Genomic DNA, 22,412 nt, shown 5'->3' with positions numbered 1-22,412 from the left:
CCTCCCTCTTCCCCCCACCTACCCAAAGAGAAAGCAAGTAAAACAAACCTGTTACCAATATGTGCATAGCCAAATTTCCGCATTAGACAAAGTCCAAAAAAATTATGTTTCAATGTCACCTCTCTATTTGTCAGTAGATGGTATGCTTCCTCATGAGTCCTCTGGAAACATGGCTGGATCGATTGTGTTGATCCTAAGTCTTTCAAAGTTATCTTTATAGTATTGTTATTATATAAATGTATTCACCTGGTTCTCTTCCACCTCACTTTGCATCAGTTCATACAAATCTCCCCCGGTTTCTCTGAAACTACCCCTTCATCATTTCTCACAAAACAACAGTATTCCATTACATTCATGTACTATAACTCATTCAGCTATTTTTCAATTAAGGGGAACATCTTCACTTTCCAATTCTTTGCTATCATGAAAAGAACTTCTGTAAATATTTGTGGATATATGGTTCCCTTACCTCTTTGAACTCTTTGGGGTACAAATCTAGAAGGGGTATTACTAGGTCAAAGGGTACGCACTGCTTAACAGACTTCTGGGTATCAGCTATTGTCTTTTCAACAAAACCACTAGAAATTGGATTTATTTTTTTCTCTTTATATTTCTTCAAATGATTACGATCTAAAGAGGTTTTCTTGGTAAATATGCTACCCTTTAGGTAAGAGATACATTCTGTTATATTTCAGGGTACGAACAAAGACTTTCAAAAAAGGGCATTTACCTAAAATAATTTATCTTTCCTGCTTTTAGCACACTCAATTCAATGTATTATGTTGATTAAGCATTCTACAGTATGTTTTGAGGAAATGCAAATTTCAGCAAAAGAAAATAGGAACAAAATCATTTCCGGAGATTATAACTCTTTATTTTAAGTTGTCCATAGTAGAGCCGGTCTAAAAGCCAGGAAGATGTGGGTTCAAATCCTGCCTCTAACACACACACTGACTTTGTGACTCTGGGCAGGTCATTTAACCACTACTACTCCAGTAGTAAGACTGTAAGTTTCAAAAAGTAAGTATCTACATGAATTAGTAGAGGGAATTTCCTTTACACAGGAAATCATATATCTAGTCTTTATCCCTATCTACTACTGAAGCATCCAACATATTTTGATAAATCCTTCCTTCATCAATTATACTGTAATGAATTATGCATACATACCCATATAAGCTTTAAGAAGGCCTTAAAACTAATACTGAGCCTTTATAGCAGCTTGCATTCATTAACAATTTTTTCACAACATCACTTTTTCTGGATGAAGAATCAGGCGTTAATTGACTTGACCAAGGTCACACAGCTATTAACAATCCAAGCTGGGTTTCCAAACCAGATGTCCCCGCTTCAATGCCAGCATTCTCCCCCCTACATGGTGCTGCCATGCTATCCAAGAAAAACTCCTTTCTCTGGAACTTGCCCTCTCTTGCACACTCTCTGCTTTGTTCAATTTGCCTTCCAGTACATCTACTCCTGCCCTACCTACCTCCTAACTCCTGTTTTCATACGTCTGGCCATCCTTGGCTCATCTCCCTACTCTCAATTTCCTTCACAGACAAGACTAGTGCTATTGAATAGTTAAAAAGAGGGATGTATTTGATGATTCTGAAACTCAATGATAACACTCATGATAATGGCTCTAGCAACTATCTTAGAAATTAGGCTAATGCCACAAATATAAAATTAATGAGATTTTAAATGAGTTTTAAATTATTTGGTATCAACTGGAAGTTTAATACATAATCTAATGCCCTGCTGGAAAGGTAAAACAGACCAATGGCACATGAGGAAAGAACAGAAAGGGATGAGTCATCATTTGGCAGCCTTCACCTTCACCTCTTCTTCCAGCTTGGTCCCCAGCCCCATAACCATCTTCAAGGAGAGCCATTTTCAACTGGCAAAAAGAAAGGCAGAGAAGCCCAGAACCCAGAAACAGTACCCCACACCTGGAGTCCTGCTTCCAACCTGCCCATGCAGCCACTGTCCAGACCAGCAAACTCTGTGGAACTTTAATTTGGCATTCCTCTTGAAAGTGCTATAGCTCATGTCTCTTCAGAAGCCAGAGCTACTAAAAACCCAGAAAAGAAAGGTCATAGTGTCAAATTCCTTGGCATCATCAGATAGCTCAGCTTCAGAGAAAGAATTTGTTTCATTAATAGAAATAACACTAAATAAAGTGCATTATTACTGGCCTCACTGCTGCATTTTAAGGACCATTGTGCCTCATTATCTACCCTGCAAGTGGAACCTATTTTATACATTCTCTACCACTATTAGAAGGTGAACTCATTGAGAACAGGTAGTTATTTATTTTATTTCTATCTCTAGCATTTAGGGGAGTGCTTTATACTTAGTATTTAATAAGAACTTTTTTTTACTCATTCATTCATTCATAACATGCCTACTAAGTACTAGGTACTGCACCATCCACTAAGATACAGAGAAAAGAAATCCTTGCCTTCAAAGCGCTTCCATTCTTTTGTTCAGATCTTCTCAGGCTAACATATAATACAATTCATAAATGCCCTGTAGAGTTCACTGCAGTATAACCTGTAACTGACGGGAGATGAAAGACACTCCATCAAATTCAGCCTAGTCAGGCTTTTCACCATCACTGAGGTTCCACTCAGGAGAGGAATTCAGTTTTAAATCTATCCAAGCCCTTCCCCACTAAGGACTTAGTCTATCAACAACATCATCAATGTGGTCAAACGTTTAATGGACTAGACTCCTGCATGCATCAAAGTTGTGACATGATGTCTGCAGAAAGAGTTAAACATTCCATAACTCAAGTATAAAAAGGGACGCAGTAATGGTAACAGAACACATTCTTCCCCTCCACCTTGCCAATACACACACCTCAAAAAAGGAAAATGTTATAGAAGACGTAAGAAGGGGGTTCTATCTCAGAGAAGGAACAAAGGAAGAAGTGTGATTTAGCAGGAGTGATTAGTCTCTGTCATTGAAAACTTGTCCTAATGACATCTTTGGGTCAACTGAAGGAGACTGCCATCTCCCTTACAGCACAGTCATGCCTGCTTTATCATTTATCTATTTTTAATAATTTGAACTTGAGAATGGGGACACCATTGTTATATGTCACTGATCTGAAACTAAGCATAGTGCGAAATGTCTTATTATAGTTCATTATCTGTGCAGTCTAAAAGACAATTTACAACTTTTAAACACAACAAGCAAACCCAAGACTGTCAATTTTTTTTTTCCACAATAGGACACTGGTTTCCCATGCCTGGGATAGGATTCCTTCTCAGCTTTGACTTTCTATGGCCCTATTCCTTCTCTTAATGCCTACTTTAGGTCCCCACTCAACAAAGTGTTCCCTAACCTCTGTCAGCTGGAATTGATTTCTCCTTCAAAATGTCTTAGAGCAGAGGTATCAAATAATAACGCAGTCTTCTAAATTGTGTGTACAAAAGGATCTCTGAGGGATACAAACTGACTTAGAAAACAATATGTTAACATTACCTATGTTCTGTTGCATTTTTTTTTATTTTGCAAAATATTTCCAATTTAATCTGGTTTGAGGTTGCACTCAAGTTTGGCATCAGCTTGTGGCTTATGACTGGCATTTCTCCTTCCATTCTTAGCTATTCTCCCCATTAGCATTGTAAGATTCATAAGGCAGGGACTGCATTGTCTTCATTTCAGCTTCTTAAATGCCTAACAAAGCATTCTGCACAAAGTAGAAGATAATTCATAAAGGTTCACTTAATTGAACTCATTTTGGACAACAAAATCTAACTGCCAAAGGATCATTTGGGGAGAAATATCTTTGTGTTGAAAATAATGACCCTAACTTTGGTTACAACCTTTGCACCCTCCAATACCTTTTCTATATAACTGCTAGGTACAGCTGCCTAAACTTTCACTATATAATTCACATGCCCCAAATTCTACAATGTTTGTTTATTGCCTGTCACATTAAATCCAAATTTCTCATCCTAGCATTCAAGATACTCCATAATATGGCCCTCCTTAAGCTATGGAATTTCATTACCCACAATTCTACAACCTTCTCCTTACAGAAAGATTGGTCTCTTCAAAGACCCCTGATGACAGACTGTTCATTCCTTGCCTTACTGCCTTCAATAAGAATGATTCACATATCTATAGCACTTTCAATTTGCAAAACACAATCCTAAAAATAATACTTTGAGGCAAGTAGTGAAAGTCTATTTATTCTTCCCTGTTTATAGATGAGTAAACTGAGACTCAGAGAGGGCGGCTTACCCATGATCAAGCAACTTGTCAGTCATGTTGTTGTGACGATTCAATGAGGAATGTATGTAGAATTCTAGGTAAAAATTTAAGCCCTATATAAAAGTAAAGCATCACCATGAAGTGACATATTGGAAACAAAACAGAAACCACCTTCCTACTCTGGTATAAAGCCATGGTCTATCCATGCCTGGAACAGTGCATACTTCTTATGGCCTTACCAAGCTACAGAAGAGAAATTAAACTGTAAAGGGAACAAGGAACCCATGGTGGGATACGTTAAAAAGATTAGGAACTTTCAATCTGAGAAGAAATCTAAAAGTATGAAAAATAAAATAAACGAAAATCTACAAAATGATAAAGGATTGGCTTAATCTTTTTAAACAAAGATTGCTTACTGGATTATTGCTCCACAAATTAGTTAACAGGGAAACTAGAATTCTCTGGGATATAACTTTGGAGGGTTGACTTCATTACGTCCTTCCATAATATGTCTCGGTGTTGCTGTCAGAGTAAGAGAATGTGTTGGATGGAGTAGGAGGCAGTTATTTCTATAAGAACAATGTTATGATTTTGGTTATGATGTTATGATTGAGGAAATCTGCTTAAAAAAAGAAATTACAGTGGTATTTCATAATATTATATTACAGAATGGTGAAACTTGGGTTATAATGGGGCGGGGGGAATCATTTTTCCATCTAACTAGAAATCTAAGACCATGTGGAATTATAGTAGGAGCCAAGAATTTAGAAATAGGCAGCCTAGTTTTGAATCACCTTTCTGCTATTTACTATTTGAATTTAGATAATTCCTACATCTGAGCCTCAGTTTCCATATTTATATAATAAGGGGGAGGGGAGATTGTGATCTCTAAGGTCCCTTTAAATCTATAATGCTAGAATTCCAAGTATTTTAAGGGATATCATGTAAAATGGGTATAGATCTCTTCTTGACTCCAAAAGGTAAAAATAGGTGTAATCACAGAATTTGAGTCACCTGAGCCCTTAGGAAATATCAAGTTCAAATAATACATGAAAGGAACCTACTTCATAACATATCTAAAAAGTAGTCAGCAAAGACCACGATGGAACTACCAATTCCCTAAATCCTTGAAGTTATGACCCTCAATGCAGCCCAAGATTGTGTTAAAAGCTTTTCTGACCAAATCAAACTACTGTCTGAAAAAATGCCCAAATCTCTTTCAGAACAGGTACTGTCATTTAATGTCTCGCTCATCCTATGAATTTACCTGCGAACCTGATATTTGTACACAAGTGAAAAACTTTAATGGGTGGAAACTGCAGAGAAGATAATTTTGGCTTAATGAAAGAAAAGCTTCCTAATCATCAGAATTATCCAAAAATGAAATGGAGTATCTGAGGAGATGGTAGGTCCGCTCTCACTAGATCAATCAACCAAGAAATCAACAAGCATTTAAGTGCCTATTAGTTATTTGGCACTGGATTGAGTACTAGGGATAAAAAGACAAAGGAGAAACAGTTCCTGTTCTCAAGAAGCCTTTTTCTACTAGGAAAGCAAACAAGGGCATAGTATAAATGTATACACGTGTGCATACCAAATGGACACATGTCTTTAGGAAGAAATCTCTTACAAGATTCAAACTGAGTGGTACTCATTAATGAAGAATTAATTAAGGTCTCTGAAGACTTATTGTGGGGTTTTTTCTCTGACACTCCATGACATAAGCAGAAACAGAGGGGAAAGAGTATTAGAGATGACTCTAATTCAATCTCATTTTAAAAAATAGGAAATTGAAGTCTCAAGGGAGGGATGAGGGGGAGGTACCTAACCTAGGGTGCCATGGTGAGCAGCATCTGATTTTCAATCCAAGTTCTTTGACTACAGAGAGTGAGCAACAAGCTACTCCAAACACATTTATTTGTTTTCACAGGGTCGACTTTGGTCTACTCTGCTCTTAAGTGTTTTTCTCTTCATTTCTGATCCTGTTCTCTAACCCACTTTTACCCTCTCTCAAATCTGCCTGTGTCTTTGATCCTCACTCTGTCTCTCATGTCACTGTGATCTTTCAAGTTATTCTAAATGCTGCTTTCATCTTCTCTTCTGTCTTCCTTGCAGCTTCGATTCTGTGGCTGTTGTAAAATTACATCATTCTTAGAGGAGACGTGTTTTCATGGAAGCCATAAGGAATTGCACATCGAAAACAACATAAACCAGGCACAAGAGTATATCTGAGGGCTGTAAGCCACTCATGATCTCTCTACACATCCCTATTAGATATTTACATTCATTTAGGCTCCCCTCGTGCTGACCTGATTTATATTCCATTCTTAATATGATTCATATTAATGGAAAGTTAAGTTATACCTTAGACTGGCTAGTCTATATTGTTCTGCACACATCATAATCTTTTCCAGCATATTATTAAGCTCTATTCCTCTAAGTACATTTTTGCCCTAATTCTGTACCTTGTGAAACACCCACAATGCTCTGAGATCATAATAAATAATTCAAATAAAAATGAATAATCTTTTGCCTAAAAATATCTGTTTTCCTATTGTCTTTTTCTCATAGTTCCCTGTGTCCCTTTTCTTCCTTTTTCTAGCCTGGCTGTTCTAAATTTCTGGAAAACTCCATTCAAATGAAAATTACATTCTAAAAGAATTTTGAAACAAGTATGCCATCAACCAAGGATGAAATAGTAATAAGTGCTCATGTTTCTATAGAACCATTAGAGCATCTATGAGGTAGGTAATAGAAAGAGCATTACCTCCATGTTATGGGTGAGAAGAGTCAGTCTTAGATAAAAATGACTTGTCCAAGGACACATGGGCATTAAGGGATTTTGTGAAGAACATGGGTACTTAACTCTGGGGGATATCTTCTTCCCCAAGGAAAGAGGTCAAGGAAAGAAAAACACAGAGTTTATACTTCCCACCTTAATGGTGACAAAAACATGAGAAAGAATGATTTTATTTTGTAAAGGACCTCCATCATCTTCAAGATTCTGTGACAACAAAGGGAATTCTGATAAGACTAATCACACAGAAAAACATTTCTCAAAGGAATAAACTTAGCTTTTAGGCAACTTGTGTGACCTCTGACTTTGCATACTTGCCTCATATCCATTCTGCCACCAATTGAAGCTATGTATTCTAATTGAGCCTATATAGCTATAAAAACACTATCTGTGCCATAAGAAGGTGAAGATGCTATCAGGAAGCAGTCTGTATTTGTGTACTAATAAGTTTTTTTTTCCTTTCTGAATACTTATAAACTTAATGGTAAGTAATATTTTCCTCCTTCTCTCAAAGAACCCAAGCTGGGAAACTCCCATACCAATTTAAACTTGCCCTCTGCCTTCACATCAGGCTCTCTCTCAGACGTAGGTACCATGCTTTGTAATAAGCAATTTATTCCAGTCATGAGAACAAGCAACTTTTCTAGGCTTTTACATAATGAATTGGACTGACAAGGAATTTTAATGTTAATTAAAATGGCTATTAAGCTGGGTGGTCACATTATACTCAGAAATTACTGAAAAGTAGTGTTCTTTAATTAAGAAAACAGGAAAGTCTCAACAAATCAAGTGGATTCCAATAATGATCTATTATTGGATAGATAAAAAAAAAAGGTGTACATAACCTCGAGGAACTTCTGTTCATAGACCATGGACCAGACATTTAGAACTAAATGGGGCAGTTAGGTGGTGCAGTGGATAGAGTGCCAGTTCTGGAGTCAGGAAGACCCATTTTTCCGAGTTCAAATCTGGCCTCAGACACTTACTAGCTGTGTGACCCTGGGCAAGTCACTTTACGATATTTGTCTTAGTTTCCTCATTTGTAAAATGAGCTGCAGAAGGAAAAGGAAAACTGCTCCAGTATCTTTGCCAAGAAAACCCCAAAGAGGCCACTGAGCCCCAACACCGCTCCTCACTTTATAGGTGCAGAAAGACATTGAGATCACACAATCAGGGAGTAACTGGGTTAGAATTTGAACTCAGGTCTTCCTGAGTCCATGCCTAAAACTATATCCTCTATTCTATCTAGTCTCTAATTTAAAGTTACAATATTTACAAAAATAAATAAATATAAAGAGAGGCAGCTTTTCTTACTGGATGGTTCATCACAAAATCAAGATAACCCTGCTTCAGATACTGCCTTTCACACAGACTGGCTATGTGACCTTGGACAACTGACTTAGTTTTTCAGTGCCCCAGGCACCTTTTCAAGATTATAAACTGCAGAACAGTTTTTGGTCTGCATTGGTAAAGGGAGATTCCTCTTACTCCCTACACCAATGAAATCATGATCCTAAACAAACAAAGAGTAAATTTAATGTGAGGAAGGAGAGAAGATTAACATATAGATAGATTGGGGAAAGGCTTCCACAGGAGAACACATGATGTGTCCTGAGCAAACAGAAGTTACTAAGAGGAAGGAGTGACCAGAAAGGGGGTCAGGGTGTCCTAAATGCTGAATACGGGATGCTTCATCTGTTTGAATCAGACATGTGATGTCCTCAGCAGGGGAACCCCTGCTACTGATACAGGTCCACCCCTTCTCTGCAACTCAGAGTCTTGGAGAATTGCCTAGGGATACAGAGAGAGGAAGGTGTTAAGGGACCTTCCCAGATCATATAGCCAGTGTGTGGCATTTGAACCCAGGCATTTCTGACTCTGAGGCAGGCTCTTTATTCACTAAGCCACCACTGTGTTTGTGATTTTAGGTTTTTTAAAAACAGATTTATTTATTTGTTTTAATGTATGGTATAATGGAAAGAGGGCAGCTATGTGCAGGGAATAGAGCACCAGGTCTGGAGTGAGGAAAACTCATGTTCTTGAGTTCAAATCCAGCCTCAGACACTTCCTAGCGGCGTGGTCCTGGGCAAGTGGCTTCACCCAGTTTCTTCATCTATAAAATAAGCTGGAGAAAGAAATGGCAAATCACTCCAGTATCTTTGCCAAGAAAACCCCAAAGGAGGGGCGGCTAGGTGACGCAGTGAATAAAGCACTGGCCCTGGAGTCAGGAAGACCTGAGTTCAAATCTGACCTCAGACACTTAACACAAAAACTAGCCGTGTGACCTTGGGCAAATCACTTAACCCCAACTGCCCTCCAAAAAGCAAACAAACAAACAAAAAAGAAAACCCTGAAGGAGATCACAAAGAGTTGAACATGACTGAACAAAAGGGTAGAAGTAATTTATATTTGTGACTGTTATCAAGGATAAAAATCTGTTCAATCAATGTGTATTTCCAGATAGATGTAATAGAGAAAAAATAATCATAGAAATCTGGAACTCCAAACCACAGAATAGTACAGGCACAATGCTTATCACCATTAAAATAGAGGGTACCATTGAATCGATCACTCATTGTCCTTGACCACTGTGTTTGGTAAAATGCAACATAAAAACACATGTTCAATAAATAACTGAAGCTAAAGCGGATGTCATTTTTGGTTAGTTTTAAGAGAAGGTTGTGGTTCATGATAGAAGCCCACTAGCAACCATTATCATTCTAAACGGCTTTTTACCATGGACTCTCCATTATGTATCCACTGCTACCCTACATTTCCACTCTTTTTCATATAATATTAGTGTCATGGCCCCACGATATGCTATTCAACGACACTGTTGTAACTTGACTATTATTCACTGTGACAATGTTCCAAGAAGAAACAGAACTATATGCAATGAAATGATGCATCACTTCAATTATCCAAACACAACATAATCCTCTTTGAGCCCTGCTTACAGGAAGCACTTTGGTTCATCAAGGAACATTAGTAATACAAAAGCACTGATTAATCAAAATTCCCATACAGCATGACTAATGGGCCCTTCTTTATGAGACAATGCAACAGCAGAAGAGCATACAGTCATTAATAAGTGCCAGGAGCCATTTCATGGTTGTTATGCCTGAGGAATAAGTCACCACTTGCAAATATCCCGTGTCAGTAAAACCCACAAACCAGAGCTCATTACCATCATTACATAGTTATGTCACAGCCCACAGGCAGAAGCTTTTGGAGAGGCCACCTATCTGAGAATGGGCCAATCACTGCACAACGAATGGGGGGAAATATAATGAACCATTCAAAACCAACTGGAATATCAACACAACCTGAAAAAGTTCATCTGCAATGAAAATATGATATTGTGTACACTTGGGGAAAATATGAGAAATGAAAAAATGAGATTAGGTTTAAGATACTCAGACTCTGATAAATTAAAGAAGAAACTCTGTATTAGCATTCCAGCCTCTCTAGAATTTTATTGTTTTGGGGGCAGCCAGGTAGCACAGCTAGTAAAAGCACTGGCCCGAGTGATGGGATGACCTGGGGATAAAATCCAGGCTCAGATACTTAGCACCTACCCAGAAACACCTGGCCGTGTAACCTTGAGCAAGTTATTTAACCCCAATTGCTTTAAAAAATAATAATTTTATTGTTTTGAATTTTGCTTATCAGGACCCTGAGCCCTTATGCTTATGAATATTCCAAAATATCCCTATATATTTGGACCAGATTTATTGACCATTTACAAAGATGATATGTCTATTTGGAAATAGGGCAGTTTTTGAAATTTGGCTGAAACTTATTTGGGAGCAGGAGGGAACAGATGAGACCCAAGAATGTAATTTTATCCCTGTGGGGAACTCTCCCCCTTTCTACTAATGTGGCTTGGTAATCCTTTTAATTTATAGCCTTAGAGAACTGCCTGTGGAACTGAAGGGTTAAGTAACTTTGATTTATGATCCTATGAACCTGTTACTTGCCCATAGCCATATAGCTAGCATATATGAGGAAGACTCGATCACAGGTGTTCATAGCAACATATGATATGAGTAGAAGAGGAAGCAGTGATATGCACAGGGCAAGTGATTTCTCTTAGATTAGACTTACGGAAAACAGGAAAAAATGCTCCAGTGCCTACCTTATATTGTATTACATAAAGGGTTGTTTGGCAAACATAAGTACACAGTGGTAATTTAAGCATTATGAAGCTCTGAGTGTGAGGGCATCTTCATAGAAACCTATGGGCCCCCTCCCAGAATAACACTTCATACACATAAAATTAGAAGTGAAACTAATTATATTTAAATATCGTCAAAATACACACATTAAAAAAAAAAAGTTAACTCCAGGATAAGAACCCTTGCCCTAAGACAAAAATGTTTCATTTGTCACTTTATGCATCCCAAATCAAGTGCCATGTCTTCCACATGGTAGGTTAATAGCATTTTGGATTTAATAAATACATCGGACTGATGTAATAAAGTCCTAAACCAGGGTGGTATCTAGGAAAGGATAAAAGACAATGAATCAGAGAGATTTCTGTCTTTGCTTCTCTAGCATGCTGTCTTGCCCACGACAGATACCAAATCAATGCTTACTGTACTGAATGTAAAGTTATGGAAGTAGAAGCAACCTTGCATGACGAATAGCTGCTTGCAGGGAGTGAGGGAAAAATGAGAGATGGACTGGAGACTTCTAGGAGTGATAATCATCATCATCCCCATTTCTACTGCAACACTTTACATTCTACACAATTCTTTAGCTTACTGTCTGATGTGGATAACCACCCTGGTAAGGTAAAAAGTGTATTACTGTTCCCCTTTACCAGATAAAAAAAAAATTAAGGTTCAGAGAGGTTAATTGATTTGTCCAAGGCCATGTAGAACTCAAATCCCCTTTTTTCCCTGATCTTGTATTCTTTCATCTTTGCTAAATTGTTGGCCACTGGGAGCGTGGGGTTGGCTAATACATCACAAGAAGTGCCAAAGATGCCTCAGTGGGTGGCAATCTAATTACAAAACCAATGCATCATCACAATAAAATATTAGGGCACAAAATGCATTTTTGCACCAAATTTAATATAAAAGATGAGAGTGAAGTACTATTTGTCCACTTGCATATATTTAAAGTGCTAGTTCTCCTAAATACGAGAGCTGCCAGGAAAGAACACATTTTCTTTTCCAAAGAGCAAAAAAACAAAAATAAAAACACTTTTTCCTGTGTGATCTACTTTCAGTTAAAACTTTGAAAAAAAATACAAACAAAAAATGAAAATTCTAGACTACTTTGAAATAGTTTAGAAAGTTTCAGGAAAATATTTATTTAGGGGAAAAAAACATTTCATTACCTAGGTTTATAGGCTGTATAAACTTAGAGAAAATAGTTTTATTGATATAAAACAAATTTTTGTTCAGCAACTATGTTACAAATAAAATACAGATAAATAAAATACAAATAAAATAAAATGTAGAAGTGCATATGCATTATAAGGTGAGTAAAAAACACAGAAGTATTTTAACAACAATTTCACTCAATATGAATATTCTTTATACATAATCCTTAAAAGACATGAATAGTATTTCTGTAAATAACCCTACATGGCTCAATCTTACTAGAAATAATATCTGCTTTCACTTTGGTCTTTCTCCTATATTTAATGTGATCCCTATTAAAGTTATTAAAAACACCATTTTCAAAATCTTCATCTAAACTGAAAATAAAACCGCAGTAATTATTTGACACCATTATAAGCAGTAATTGGAAGGTCAGGTCTTAGAGAACAGAACAACTAGTTAACACTATTTCACTGGATCCCCAATTTTCAAGACTTTCTTAATTTTTTCCAGTAAGAAATTTTGACAAGTTCAAAGGTACACAAATTTGTCTCCCTTTCTGATAGCCAATTAAACTGAGACTCACCAAGGTCTATGACTTCCCCAAAGCAGAGCACAACCCCTATTTTCAGTGGGTATTAGCTGTCTTGCATTTGGACTAACATTTCCAAGAAAATTCCCTGTGGGCTTTAAAACAGAAATTTCTAAACTTATTAACCTGACCTAAAATTCAGAACTATCTTTAGTCTAAGTTGCCAATATACCATGCTAATGTCTTCTGGCCATAATGTTATTTCCTTTTAGAAATGCCACAAATACAGCCTGTTAATGCATTAAATATGAAAAGACTAACTGAAGGAACTCAATTTATTAATGATTCAATAGACCTTATGCTGAAAAGCAACTATTTGAGATTCATCTATTATTCATTTCACAGCTTAGCTGCCATTCCCATAGCAAATATTTATTAAATATTACTATGTTTTAAGACTTCTCCATACGTTTATTTGTAGAAGTACATATTTTCCCGAATAGAGGCCAACTTTCCTAAGAACATCCATCAGTCAATGGTAATTTAACATGTATTTTCTAAGACAGTGGCAGGGAGAGGCTTTCAGACACAAAGGATACACTATGCAACCAAACAAAAGAATTATTTTTAAAGAGAATAACTGACTATAAATTAAACAAGACACACTGATGGAAGGACATCATAAATATTTATAAGTGTGGTAATTAATAAACACAACAAAGAACTACACAAGGAAGACAGCACTTTGGAGAGAAAAAAGGAATAACTCACTCACCAATGGGTAAAGGAAGAGGTAGGTCACACTGGGCATACGATAGCATACATTTGCAGAATTTTCTGATTTACAGATACATTATGTAGAAATAGCTACTTTCCCCATTTCTTTGTGGGAACATTATCAACAGCAATAACAATAGTTCAGATTATCTTGGTCCTTAAAAAAGTACACAGGGCCAATCACACCCCTATCAAGAGAACAAAAGCACCCTCCAAAAGACCACTCTTGCCTTTACATGGACTTCTCTCGTAAACAAATACATAAACAGCTGTTAAGAGCCATAACTACAAAATGGTGAATTAGTTTAATGAGTAAAATTACCCTTCTAGACGAATCAACTAAATACCTGAGGTGTAGGGGTATGTGTGTGTGTCTGTGTCTCTATGTGTGTCTCTGTGTGTGTTTTTAAATAACTTTGGAAAGGACATTAATGAGGTTACAGGTGTGGGTGGCATGGAAGAAACAAGATCCATCTTTATTCAACCCAGAGTTCACAGATTCACAGAATTAAAGGTCACCTAATTAAACCTATACCTCAACAAAAATCACTGTAGGATAATGGCAACAAATGGTCACTGATAACTGGCTTTTGCTTGAAGATTTCTACTGAGAAGGAACTTTTTCTTTTCCCCAACACAGTTATGTCCAAATTTTGGAAGTTTTAGGAAGTTTTTCTTACATGTTACCTTCTTATTAATGAGTCTGCTCCCTCCAATGATGTAGATTACAAACAATTTATGAGCTACTATTATGTTTATTGTTTATTTCTGGTCTCTTATAAATATACTACAAATAAATTTCACAGACTCTCCATGAGTTATCCCTCTATCTTCCTTCACGTCCAGTCTATGCTTTTTCCTGGTCAAAAATCCTCTCTGTTGACAACTTTTACTCTGTTTCTGTCCTGTAATTTTTTCATTAATAATATGTTGCAGGGTACTGAGGCCTACCGTGCTTCTTTGCCCTTTGAATGATTCTCAACTTTGATTTTTCAAAGACAGATAGAGTTATAAGTATGATTTTTTTCCAACTTCCACCCACTGACCTAAATTCCAACCCCTGGAGATGAGCAGAACAAACCTAATCCCCTTATAACTCCTTAAATATATGTGACATCTAAATATTGCCAGCTCCGGGGTGGCCAGGTGGCGCAGTGAGTAGCTGGCCCCAGAGTCGGGTGACCTGGAATCGGTTCTGGGCTCAGATACTTAACACCCACACAAAAATAAGTGGCCATGTAACCTTGAGCAAGTTACTTAACCCCAACTGCTTCAATAAATAAATAAATAAATATTCCCAGTTCCTTCAGTCTCCCTCTATGTAATGATTTCTTGTACTTCTAACTATGATTCAGCTTCAAGTGAGGCTGAAGATCACAGAAAGAATATAGAATAACTCTCACTGACCTCTCTGGGACACTATCGATTTGAATGTGAACAAGGATAGAATTAGCTTTTCTCAGCAGATATATCACATTGTTAAAGTATATTGAGTTTGCAATCCACCATAAATCCCTTATCTTTGTCTCATGCATTTAGGATACTATTTTAATTAGAGTTCAAAATGTTTATTTTATGTCTTGTCTGGGAATTTTTTAAAACACTCTTTTACTGTCATCCTAAAGCAATCTGACAAACATTTAGGTGAGAAAGTAGTTTTTCAATAAGAATACAACAATTGGGGGCGGCCAGGTAGCACAGCAAGTAAGAGCACCGGCTCCAGTGTTGAGAAGACCTGGAGATCGAATCCCGGGCTCAGACACTTAGCACCCACCCAGAAACACCTGGCCGTGTAACCTTGAGCAAGTTACTTAACCCTGATTGCTTAAAAAAAAAAAAAACCAATTGAATTCAACACAAAAGTTTAAGTCAATTTATAGAAATCCATTTAAAACCAACTTCCTGGAACAGGCTGAGTATGTAAAATGTTATTTATCTGTATGTTAAACAAAAAAATTTATAATGGCTTAAAAAAAAGGTTCAAGAAAATCTCATTCAAAATTGAGTGAAATAAATGTTCCATTAGCAAAACACAAAATGTACAACAATAAAAAGTTTAAAGTAGTTACAATACTAAAATTTTAAGTAAAAGCAAAGTACTAAACCAATCATCCTTTCTTTCTATGAATCACACCTTGATTATAAGATTTAGATTCTTCCTAGAATTTTCCTGAGTACCAGGATCTAAATCCAATTAAGACACTCTCAGTGTAACACCTACTGCCTACTACTCTTTCATACTGGAGTAATTCACATTAACTAGCTCTTAGACCAGAGTTTCTCCATTTGTAAAATGAGGAATTTTTACTAAAGTATCTCTAAGATTCCTTCTACCTTTAAAGCCCAACACACTGCAATTAGCAGCGTAACAAAGAAGAACTTAATTGGAAATCATGTCACAGAACTGGGTTTAAATCTGCCCTGCCACTTAATTAATTCTACTTCTGTGGGCCTCATTTTCTTCATCTCCAAAATGAAAGGACTGTACTGGATGACCAGGACACTTCAATCTTTAAGTCTCCATTGCTCCTAGAATGTATATCTAAGATATTTATTAATAGTGTCTTATTAGTTTATTTTCTATAAGATGTATCTATGTCTGTTATCACTCACAAATGACAATATTTATGAAACATCAAAAGGTTATTTCTTTTGACTGACCATGTGTATATCAAGTCTAAATCAAAATTTCTTTCTGTATGACATCTATTAAAATTATGTTGCTTTCATTTCTTTATTATTACGAAAATATACTGTGCCTGGGTGAAAAACGATTTCTGAACTGAAGTCATGCAATTCCAATGATTTAATGAATTACAAAGAAGCTCTACATGCTGAGCATAAAAAAAATTAAAGGCTTTTGATTCACTGATTTAAAAAACATATATCATCTTGAGGAAGTTCAGAGACATGATTATTAATCAAAATGCTACCTTAAAGCCTAATCTCTTCTTTTAGCTGTAGCACTGGAATTGCATTTCTATTCTGCACAATGTGACTGAGATAAGAGGAAAAGGCAAAACTGTGTTGGTGTTGTCAAGGACTGCAATGGCACAGCTGCTCTTGGAGGAGAAAAAAAAAACAATGATGCTATCAGCATGTGAGAAACTCTAGTGACGGCCTAAATGGAAAATGTATTAGCATCTCTCTAAACTCGTGAGTCACTTCTAGCCCGCATGGCCTACCCACTCCTAAATAAATGAGAGTGCAGGGACTAATCATACTCAGCAAAGCCTGTGTTGGTAAATGAGGTCAGGCTCATTTCGCTTGATTTCTCAATAAATCAGGTACATTTTATCCTTGGAATTCTATAGAGAGAAGAGCTTGTAGCTCCTGTTATTACTGTCTCCATTATCAATAAGGCTGCACTCTATATATTAGGCTTTACATTTACAGAAGCAGGTTGCTATTCTTCCTCACAAGATGGCAAAAATGACATCCTGGAAATGGAAGCAGGTTGGGGGAGAGAGAGTGGAGAATTAATAATCTGAAAACATTACCTTTATTCTTTGGTCTTCTACATCTACAACAGAGGCAACACGAATTAAACTGGGATTACGCTTATCCACTGCTTCAAGTTTCATATTCACCAGGAATCCATGAGGCTTTTGCTGCAATGAAAGAAGAGTCACAACCATTAGGAAAACCCAAAGTCAAAAAGAGCAGAAAATGAAATCAGTATGCTCTTTAAATGAATAGTTTAATCATTTTAGAAATTAGGGAATTAGGGAAATTAGAGGAAATTAGACACATAGACACTCAGCCCTGGCAAATAAATTATTTCTTTCTGAAATTCATTCTAAAAGGAGGTGTGAGACATGTTTAACATTGTTAATGACTTTGAAGGCACTTAAAGGACATCTAGGGTAACTTACTTATTTTACAAATAAGGAAATTAAGGCCTAGGAAAGTTAAGTGATTCTCTTGCATCAAGTCACACAATCTGGGGAGTCTGCATTTGAATCCACATTCCCTGACCCCAAATCTAACACTCTTTACAGTGTCCAGTTTCATCATGGCAGAAAATTAACCTAAAATAACTTCGCAAATGAGTCAAAGAGATGAAAACCAATGCTTTTTTGTTAAAAGTTGCTTATAGTGTATCAAATGTTATTTTAGCTAACCAGTCTGTGAACCATCGATTGGTGGCTATTTGAAATAACTGAAGATTTTCAGAGACACAGCATATTTGAGTCATAAATTTAATGAATAAGAAGGTCCATCAGAATCTTTGATTTCTTCAAAGCTTATCTGATTATTTTGTGTGTTTTGGTGTTTTTTCCTGTAAACACCTTACAATTTGAATAACCATTGGCTGTTCTCACTTTGCAAATTTGTAATGAGAAACAAAAAAAGAAGAAAATGCACAAAGAGAAGACTCTTACCAAAATTAACTTAAAGAACTTAGATAAAAGCATTAGTATTACAATTAACAGATTACATGTAATATAAAGACATATGTATGCATTTACATGGATATACATATATATGTATCATACATGTTTATCTACTTATTTAAAAGGGTGAGAATTTAGATGATTTCCCAGATAAAATCACCATTCCCTGGAAACTACTCACTTATGTGTTTTCTTCTACTATTAGAATGAAATGTTGGTTAAGAATTCTTAACCAAACAAGGAATAGATGCATTCCAAAAGATAAAACAAATAATTTCAATTCTATAAAATTAAAAAAAAACTTTTGCAAGAAGAAAATTAATACAACTAGAATAAGGGAAGGAACTAAGAAAAATATTATTTTTTTTTAATTTTTTTGCTTTTTGGAGGGGGAAGGTAGGGCAATTGAGGTTAAGTGACTTGCCCAAGGTCACACAGCTAGTTTTTGTGTTAAGTGTCTGAGGCTAGATTTGAACTCTGGTCTTCCTGACTCCAGGGCTGGTGCTCTATTCACTGAACCACCTAGCCACCCCGAAAAATAGTATTTCAATCAAATATTTCTGATAATTAACTGATATCAAATATCTATATATAAGAAACAGAAATATGTAAGGCCAAAAACCATTTACAAATAGATAGTTGTTTAAAGAAAAAAAACTATTAACAATCACATGAATGATCCAAATCATTAATAATAAGAGAAATGCAAAAGTAAATAACTCTGAGGCTTTATTAGCAAATTAACAAAGATGACAAACAAGGAATTTAGTCAATATCAGAGGAATTATTTTTTAAAAAGGGAGGTATAAAAATGTACTTTTGGTGGAGTCTTAAATTGGTTGAAAAGAAATTTGGAATTAAGTGAAGAAATTGACTAAAATATTCATTACCATTAACCTAAACCTTCCATTGTGAGGCATATCCTCCAAGGAGATAAATGACAAAAAACAAAGGTCTCAAATACTCCAAAATATTTATAGTAGCATTTTTTCTAGTTGCAAAGAACTGAGGGAGGGAGGGGGAAGGAAGGAAAGGGGAGAAGGGAAAGAAAAGCATAGGAGGAAGGAAGGAAGAAAGAAGCAAGGAAGAAAGGGAGGGAAGGAGGAAGAGGGAGGGAAGGAAAAAGGAAAGAACAGGGAAGGGAGGGAAGGAAGGAAGGAAAAAAGAAAGGAAGGAAAGGAGGGAGGTATGAAGGGAAAAACAGAGAGAAGGAAGGAGGATATGTAGATGCCTGTCACTTAAAGAACGGCTAAAAAAAGTATAGTCACGGATATAATGAAATATTATCATGCTGTGAAAAATAACATAATGATGAATGGGAAGATGTATGCAGATTGATGTAGACTGAAATAAGCAGAGCCAGGAAAACAATATATATAATAACCATAATACTGTGAATATTGTTTTGAACTAACATTGTTGTAAAAGGAAAAAACAGCAACAACAAAACCACCGAATACAGTGAAATTATAATGTCAGAATGCCCAAGAAGAGTCAGGAAAAGGTACCTCCTTTTTCAGGAGTGCGGGACTATGGGTAGGGAGTACATATAGAATCTGTCTTTTTCAACATGATGGTCAGTACTACCACAGGCTTCCCTCATTCCATTCCCATTTAGTTTATTGTTTGTTATAGGTTATTGTTCCCTGGAAGGATGAATATATTAGAAAATACAATTTTTTTTTAAATAAAAGATATCAAAAAATTTTCTTTTTAAAGGAAAGAGGGGCAGCCAGGTTGTGCAGTGGAATAGAGCACCAGCCCTTGAGTCAGGAGGACCTGAGTTCAAATGCAGCATCCGACACTTAGACATCAGACATTATGTGATCCTGGGCAAGTCACTTAACCCCAACTGTCTCTCCCCCCCAAAATAAAGAGCAAGTCATTGAAGGGTAACTTATCAGATGTCCAATATAGGAAGTTAGAAATGGAAGAAGAAACTTCTGGCTTAGAGGATGGAGAAGCTAAATTATTTGCCCAGTTTCAAAAAGCTAGAGTGCATTAGAGGCAAGACTTGAACCCAGGTCTACATCGATTACACCACACTGCCTCTTTACAACTTTTAAAATATGGAACACTGTGTGTGTGTGTGTGTGTGTGTGTGTGTGTGTGTGTGTGTGTTTTAAAGTGCTGGAGTGATGAAACTAGGAGAGGAAAATATACAATATTGAATTACTCATTATTATAAGTAACAGAATGACGTAGGTGAATAAAATACTGGTTGTTGCATTGGGAAGATCTCAGTTCAAATCCTACCTACAACTCTACCTTTATGTATATGATCATGGCCAGATCACTTAAAACTTAACTGCACCCAAGCTATTCATTTGTAAAATATAAGTAGTAGACTCCACAACCTCTGAAGTCCTCAGCATTAAATCTGCTATGTAAATCCTAATTATGCTTTTTAAATAGATATTACTTTGCCCAAGTCACAATCTCTCTTGCTCTCAGTGGATTCCATCCACTTTCCTTTAATTTCTAAGATCCCTCAAGTCTTCAATAAATGACCTTATGAACTATGTGATCTCAGACAAGCAAATTAACATGTCAAGTCTCAGTTTCTTAATCCTTGAAACAAGGGAGGTTGTACTATGCAATCTCTAAGATCTTTTAAAATTCCATCAGTGTCTGACCAATACCTCAACTTCAACATGTACAAAGTGAACCAATCATTTTCTCCTCAGAAACGGCCTGCCTGTCACCTTCTATTGATGGTACTACCATCTTCTAGCCTGGAAACGTTTGTATTATCTTTGAACCTATTCCATATACAAACTGTCCCTTTTTTTGTGCTCCCACTGAAATCACTCTTTAGCTGATCATAACCTCAGAAATAGCTTATTACAGAAGGCTGCTAACTGGATATCCTACAGCCAATTGCTCCACTTTCCCATTTTCTTTCCAATCAATTAATCACACAGTTATCTTAATGTACTGCTAGGATGATATCATTCCTCTATTCAAAACCTTTTAATGTATCTTGGTTGCCTTGAGCATAGAATACAATCATTAGCCTGGTATTTTATACATACTCCCTATGGATGTATTTTATTTATACTCCCTAACCCATAAAGTGGTTCTATCCCTATTTCTAGCTCTCTCTCATACAGTTCTCCTTGATGTATTTTATATGACAGACACTAATCACTATTCTTATCCTGTTTTCTTTCTTCTTTGTTCTGTTGCACTGCCTGGAAAAGATTCCATACACCAAGAATCTGACCTTTTAAATTTTTCCCTTTCTTCTAAACCTAACTCACATCATCATCTCTTCCAAAAAGTCATCCCTGACTCTGCCCACAGCTAATTGCCCCCTCCTCTATAACAAAGCGTCATATAAAAATTCTCAAGTGTGGTCTGCAAACCTCTGGAGTTCCTTGAGACCCCTTCAGGGAAACTGCGAGATACTAATTCTGACATTAGTGTCAAAATATTGTTGTTCAGTCGTTTTAGTAGTGTTTAACTCTTGGTGACCCTATTTGAGGTTTTCTTGGCAAAGATACTGGAATGCTGGTCATTTCTTTTTCCAGTTCATTTTACAAATGAGGAAACTGGGGCAGAGTTAAGTGACTTGCCCAGGGTCACACGTCAGTAAGTGTGAAGGGCCATATCTGAACTCAGGTGCTTCTGACTCCAGGCCTAGCACTCTATCCACTGTATCACCTAGCAGCTCACTAAAATATTAATGCTTATGAAAATTCTCCCCTCTTTTCCAACTACATTGGAGTATGGGGCCAGATTTTCTTCATAGACTTGAACCAAAACAACCTATCACAACAAACTGAATGCAGAAGCAGATTGTGAGAATCCATCTGTCTTCTAAAAACCAGACATTAAATTTGTAAAAATATGTAAAATAATGCCACTTCTTTCTCATTATTTTTGAAATATAGTGAATTTCATCTAAAATGCATTTATGTTAACATATAATGGGTTTACTATGCTTTTTAAATGAATTAATAAATATTTTTAAACTTTAAATATTTTCCTTTCTAATACAGTAACTATTAACAAACAAAACACATATAAACAAAACTTCCAGGCCCACAACAATGTGTAAAAGTGTAAAGAAGTCCTGAGACCCCTGAGTCTGAGCACTGCTAGAGTGGCAGATATGGCACTGGACTTCGGCTCAGGAAGACCCAGGTTCAAATGCCACCTCAAACCCATACTAACTGTGTAACCTTTGGTAACTCACCTAAATCTTTCTTACCCCCGTTTCCTCATCTATAAAATGAGGAAGTCAGAATCAATGGTCTCTAGGAGCCCATCCAGCTGAAAATTTATCACTCCATTTTTTTCTAAAATTTACATAGCATTCTATTTGGACCACTATTTTGCTCTTACTA

At 36.4% G+C, this 22,412-nt stretch overlaps 1 protein-coding gene across 6 annotated transcripts in view; it reads right to left on the bottom strand.

The window, feature by feature from the left end:
• The window catches only part of L3MBTL4 (L3MBTL histone methyl-lysine binding protein 4), a 450,236-nt gene that overhangs the window by 340,899 nt on the left and 86,925 nt on the right, over window positions 1-22,412 (bottom strand). For all 6 annotated transcript variants that reach the window (XM_069099671.1, XM_069099669.1, XM_069099670.1 and 3 more), the window contains one exon: window positions 17,164-17,274. In XM_069099671.1, coding sequence (XP_068955772.1) covers window positions 17,164-17,274 — 111 coding nt within the window. The remainder of the gene's footprint in view (window positions 1-17,163; window positions 17,275-22,412) is intronic.

This window comes from Petaurus breviceps, unplaced genomic scaffold, assembly GCF_028583685.1.
Source record: "Petaurus breviceps papuanus isolate PSGF00001 unplaced genomic scaffold, PetGlider_PUasm1.0 38, whole genome shotgun sequence".
In the NCBI taxonomy this organism is placed as follows: Eukaryota; Metazoa; Chordata; class Mammalia; order Diprotodontia; family Petauridae; genus Petaurus; species Petaurus breviceps.
The sequence above is the reverse complement of the archived record's forward strand: the minus strand, read 5'-3'. Positions and strand labels throughout refer to the sequence as shown.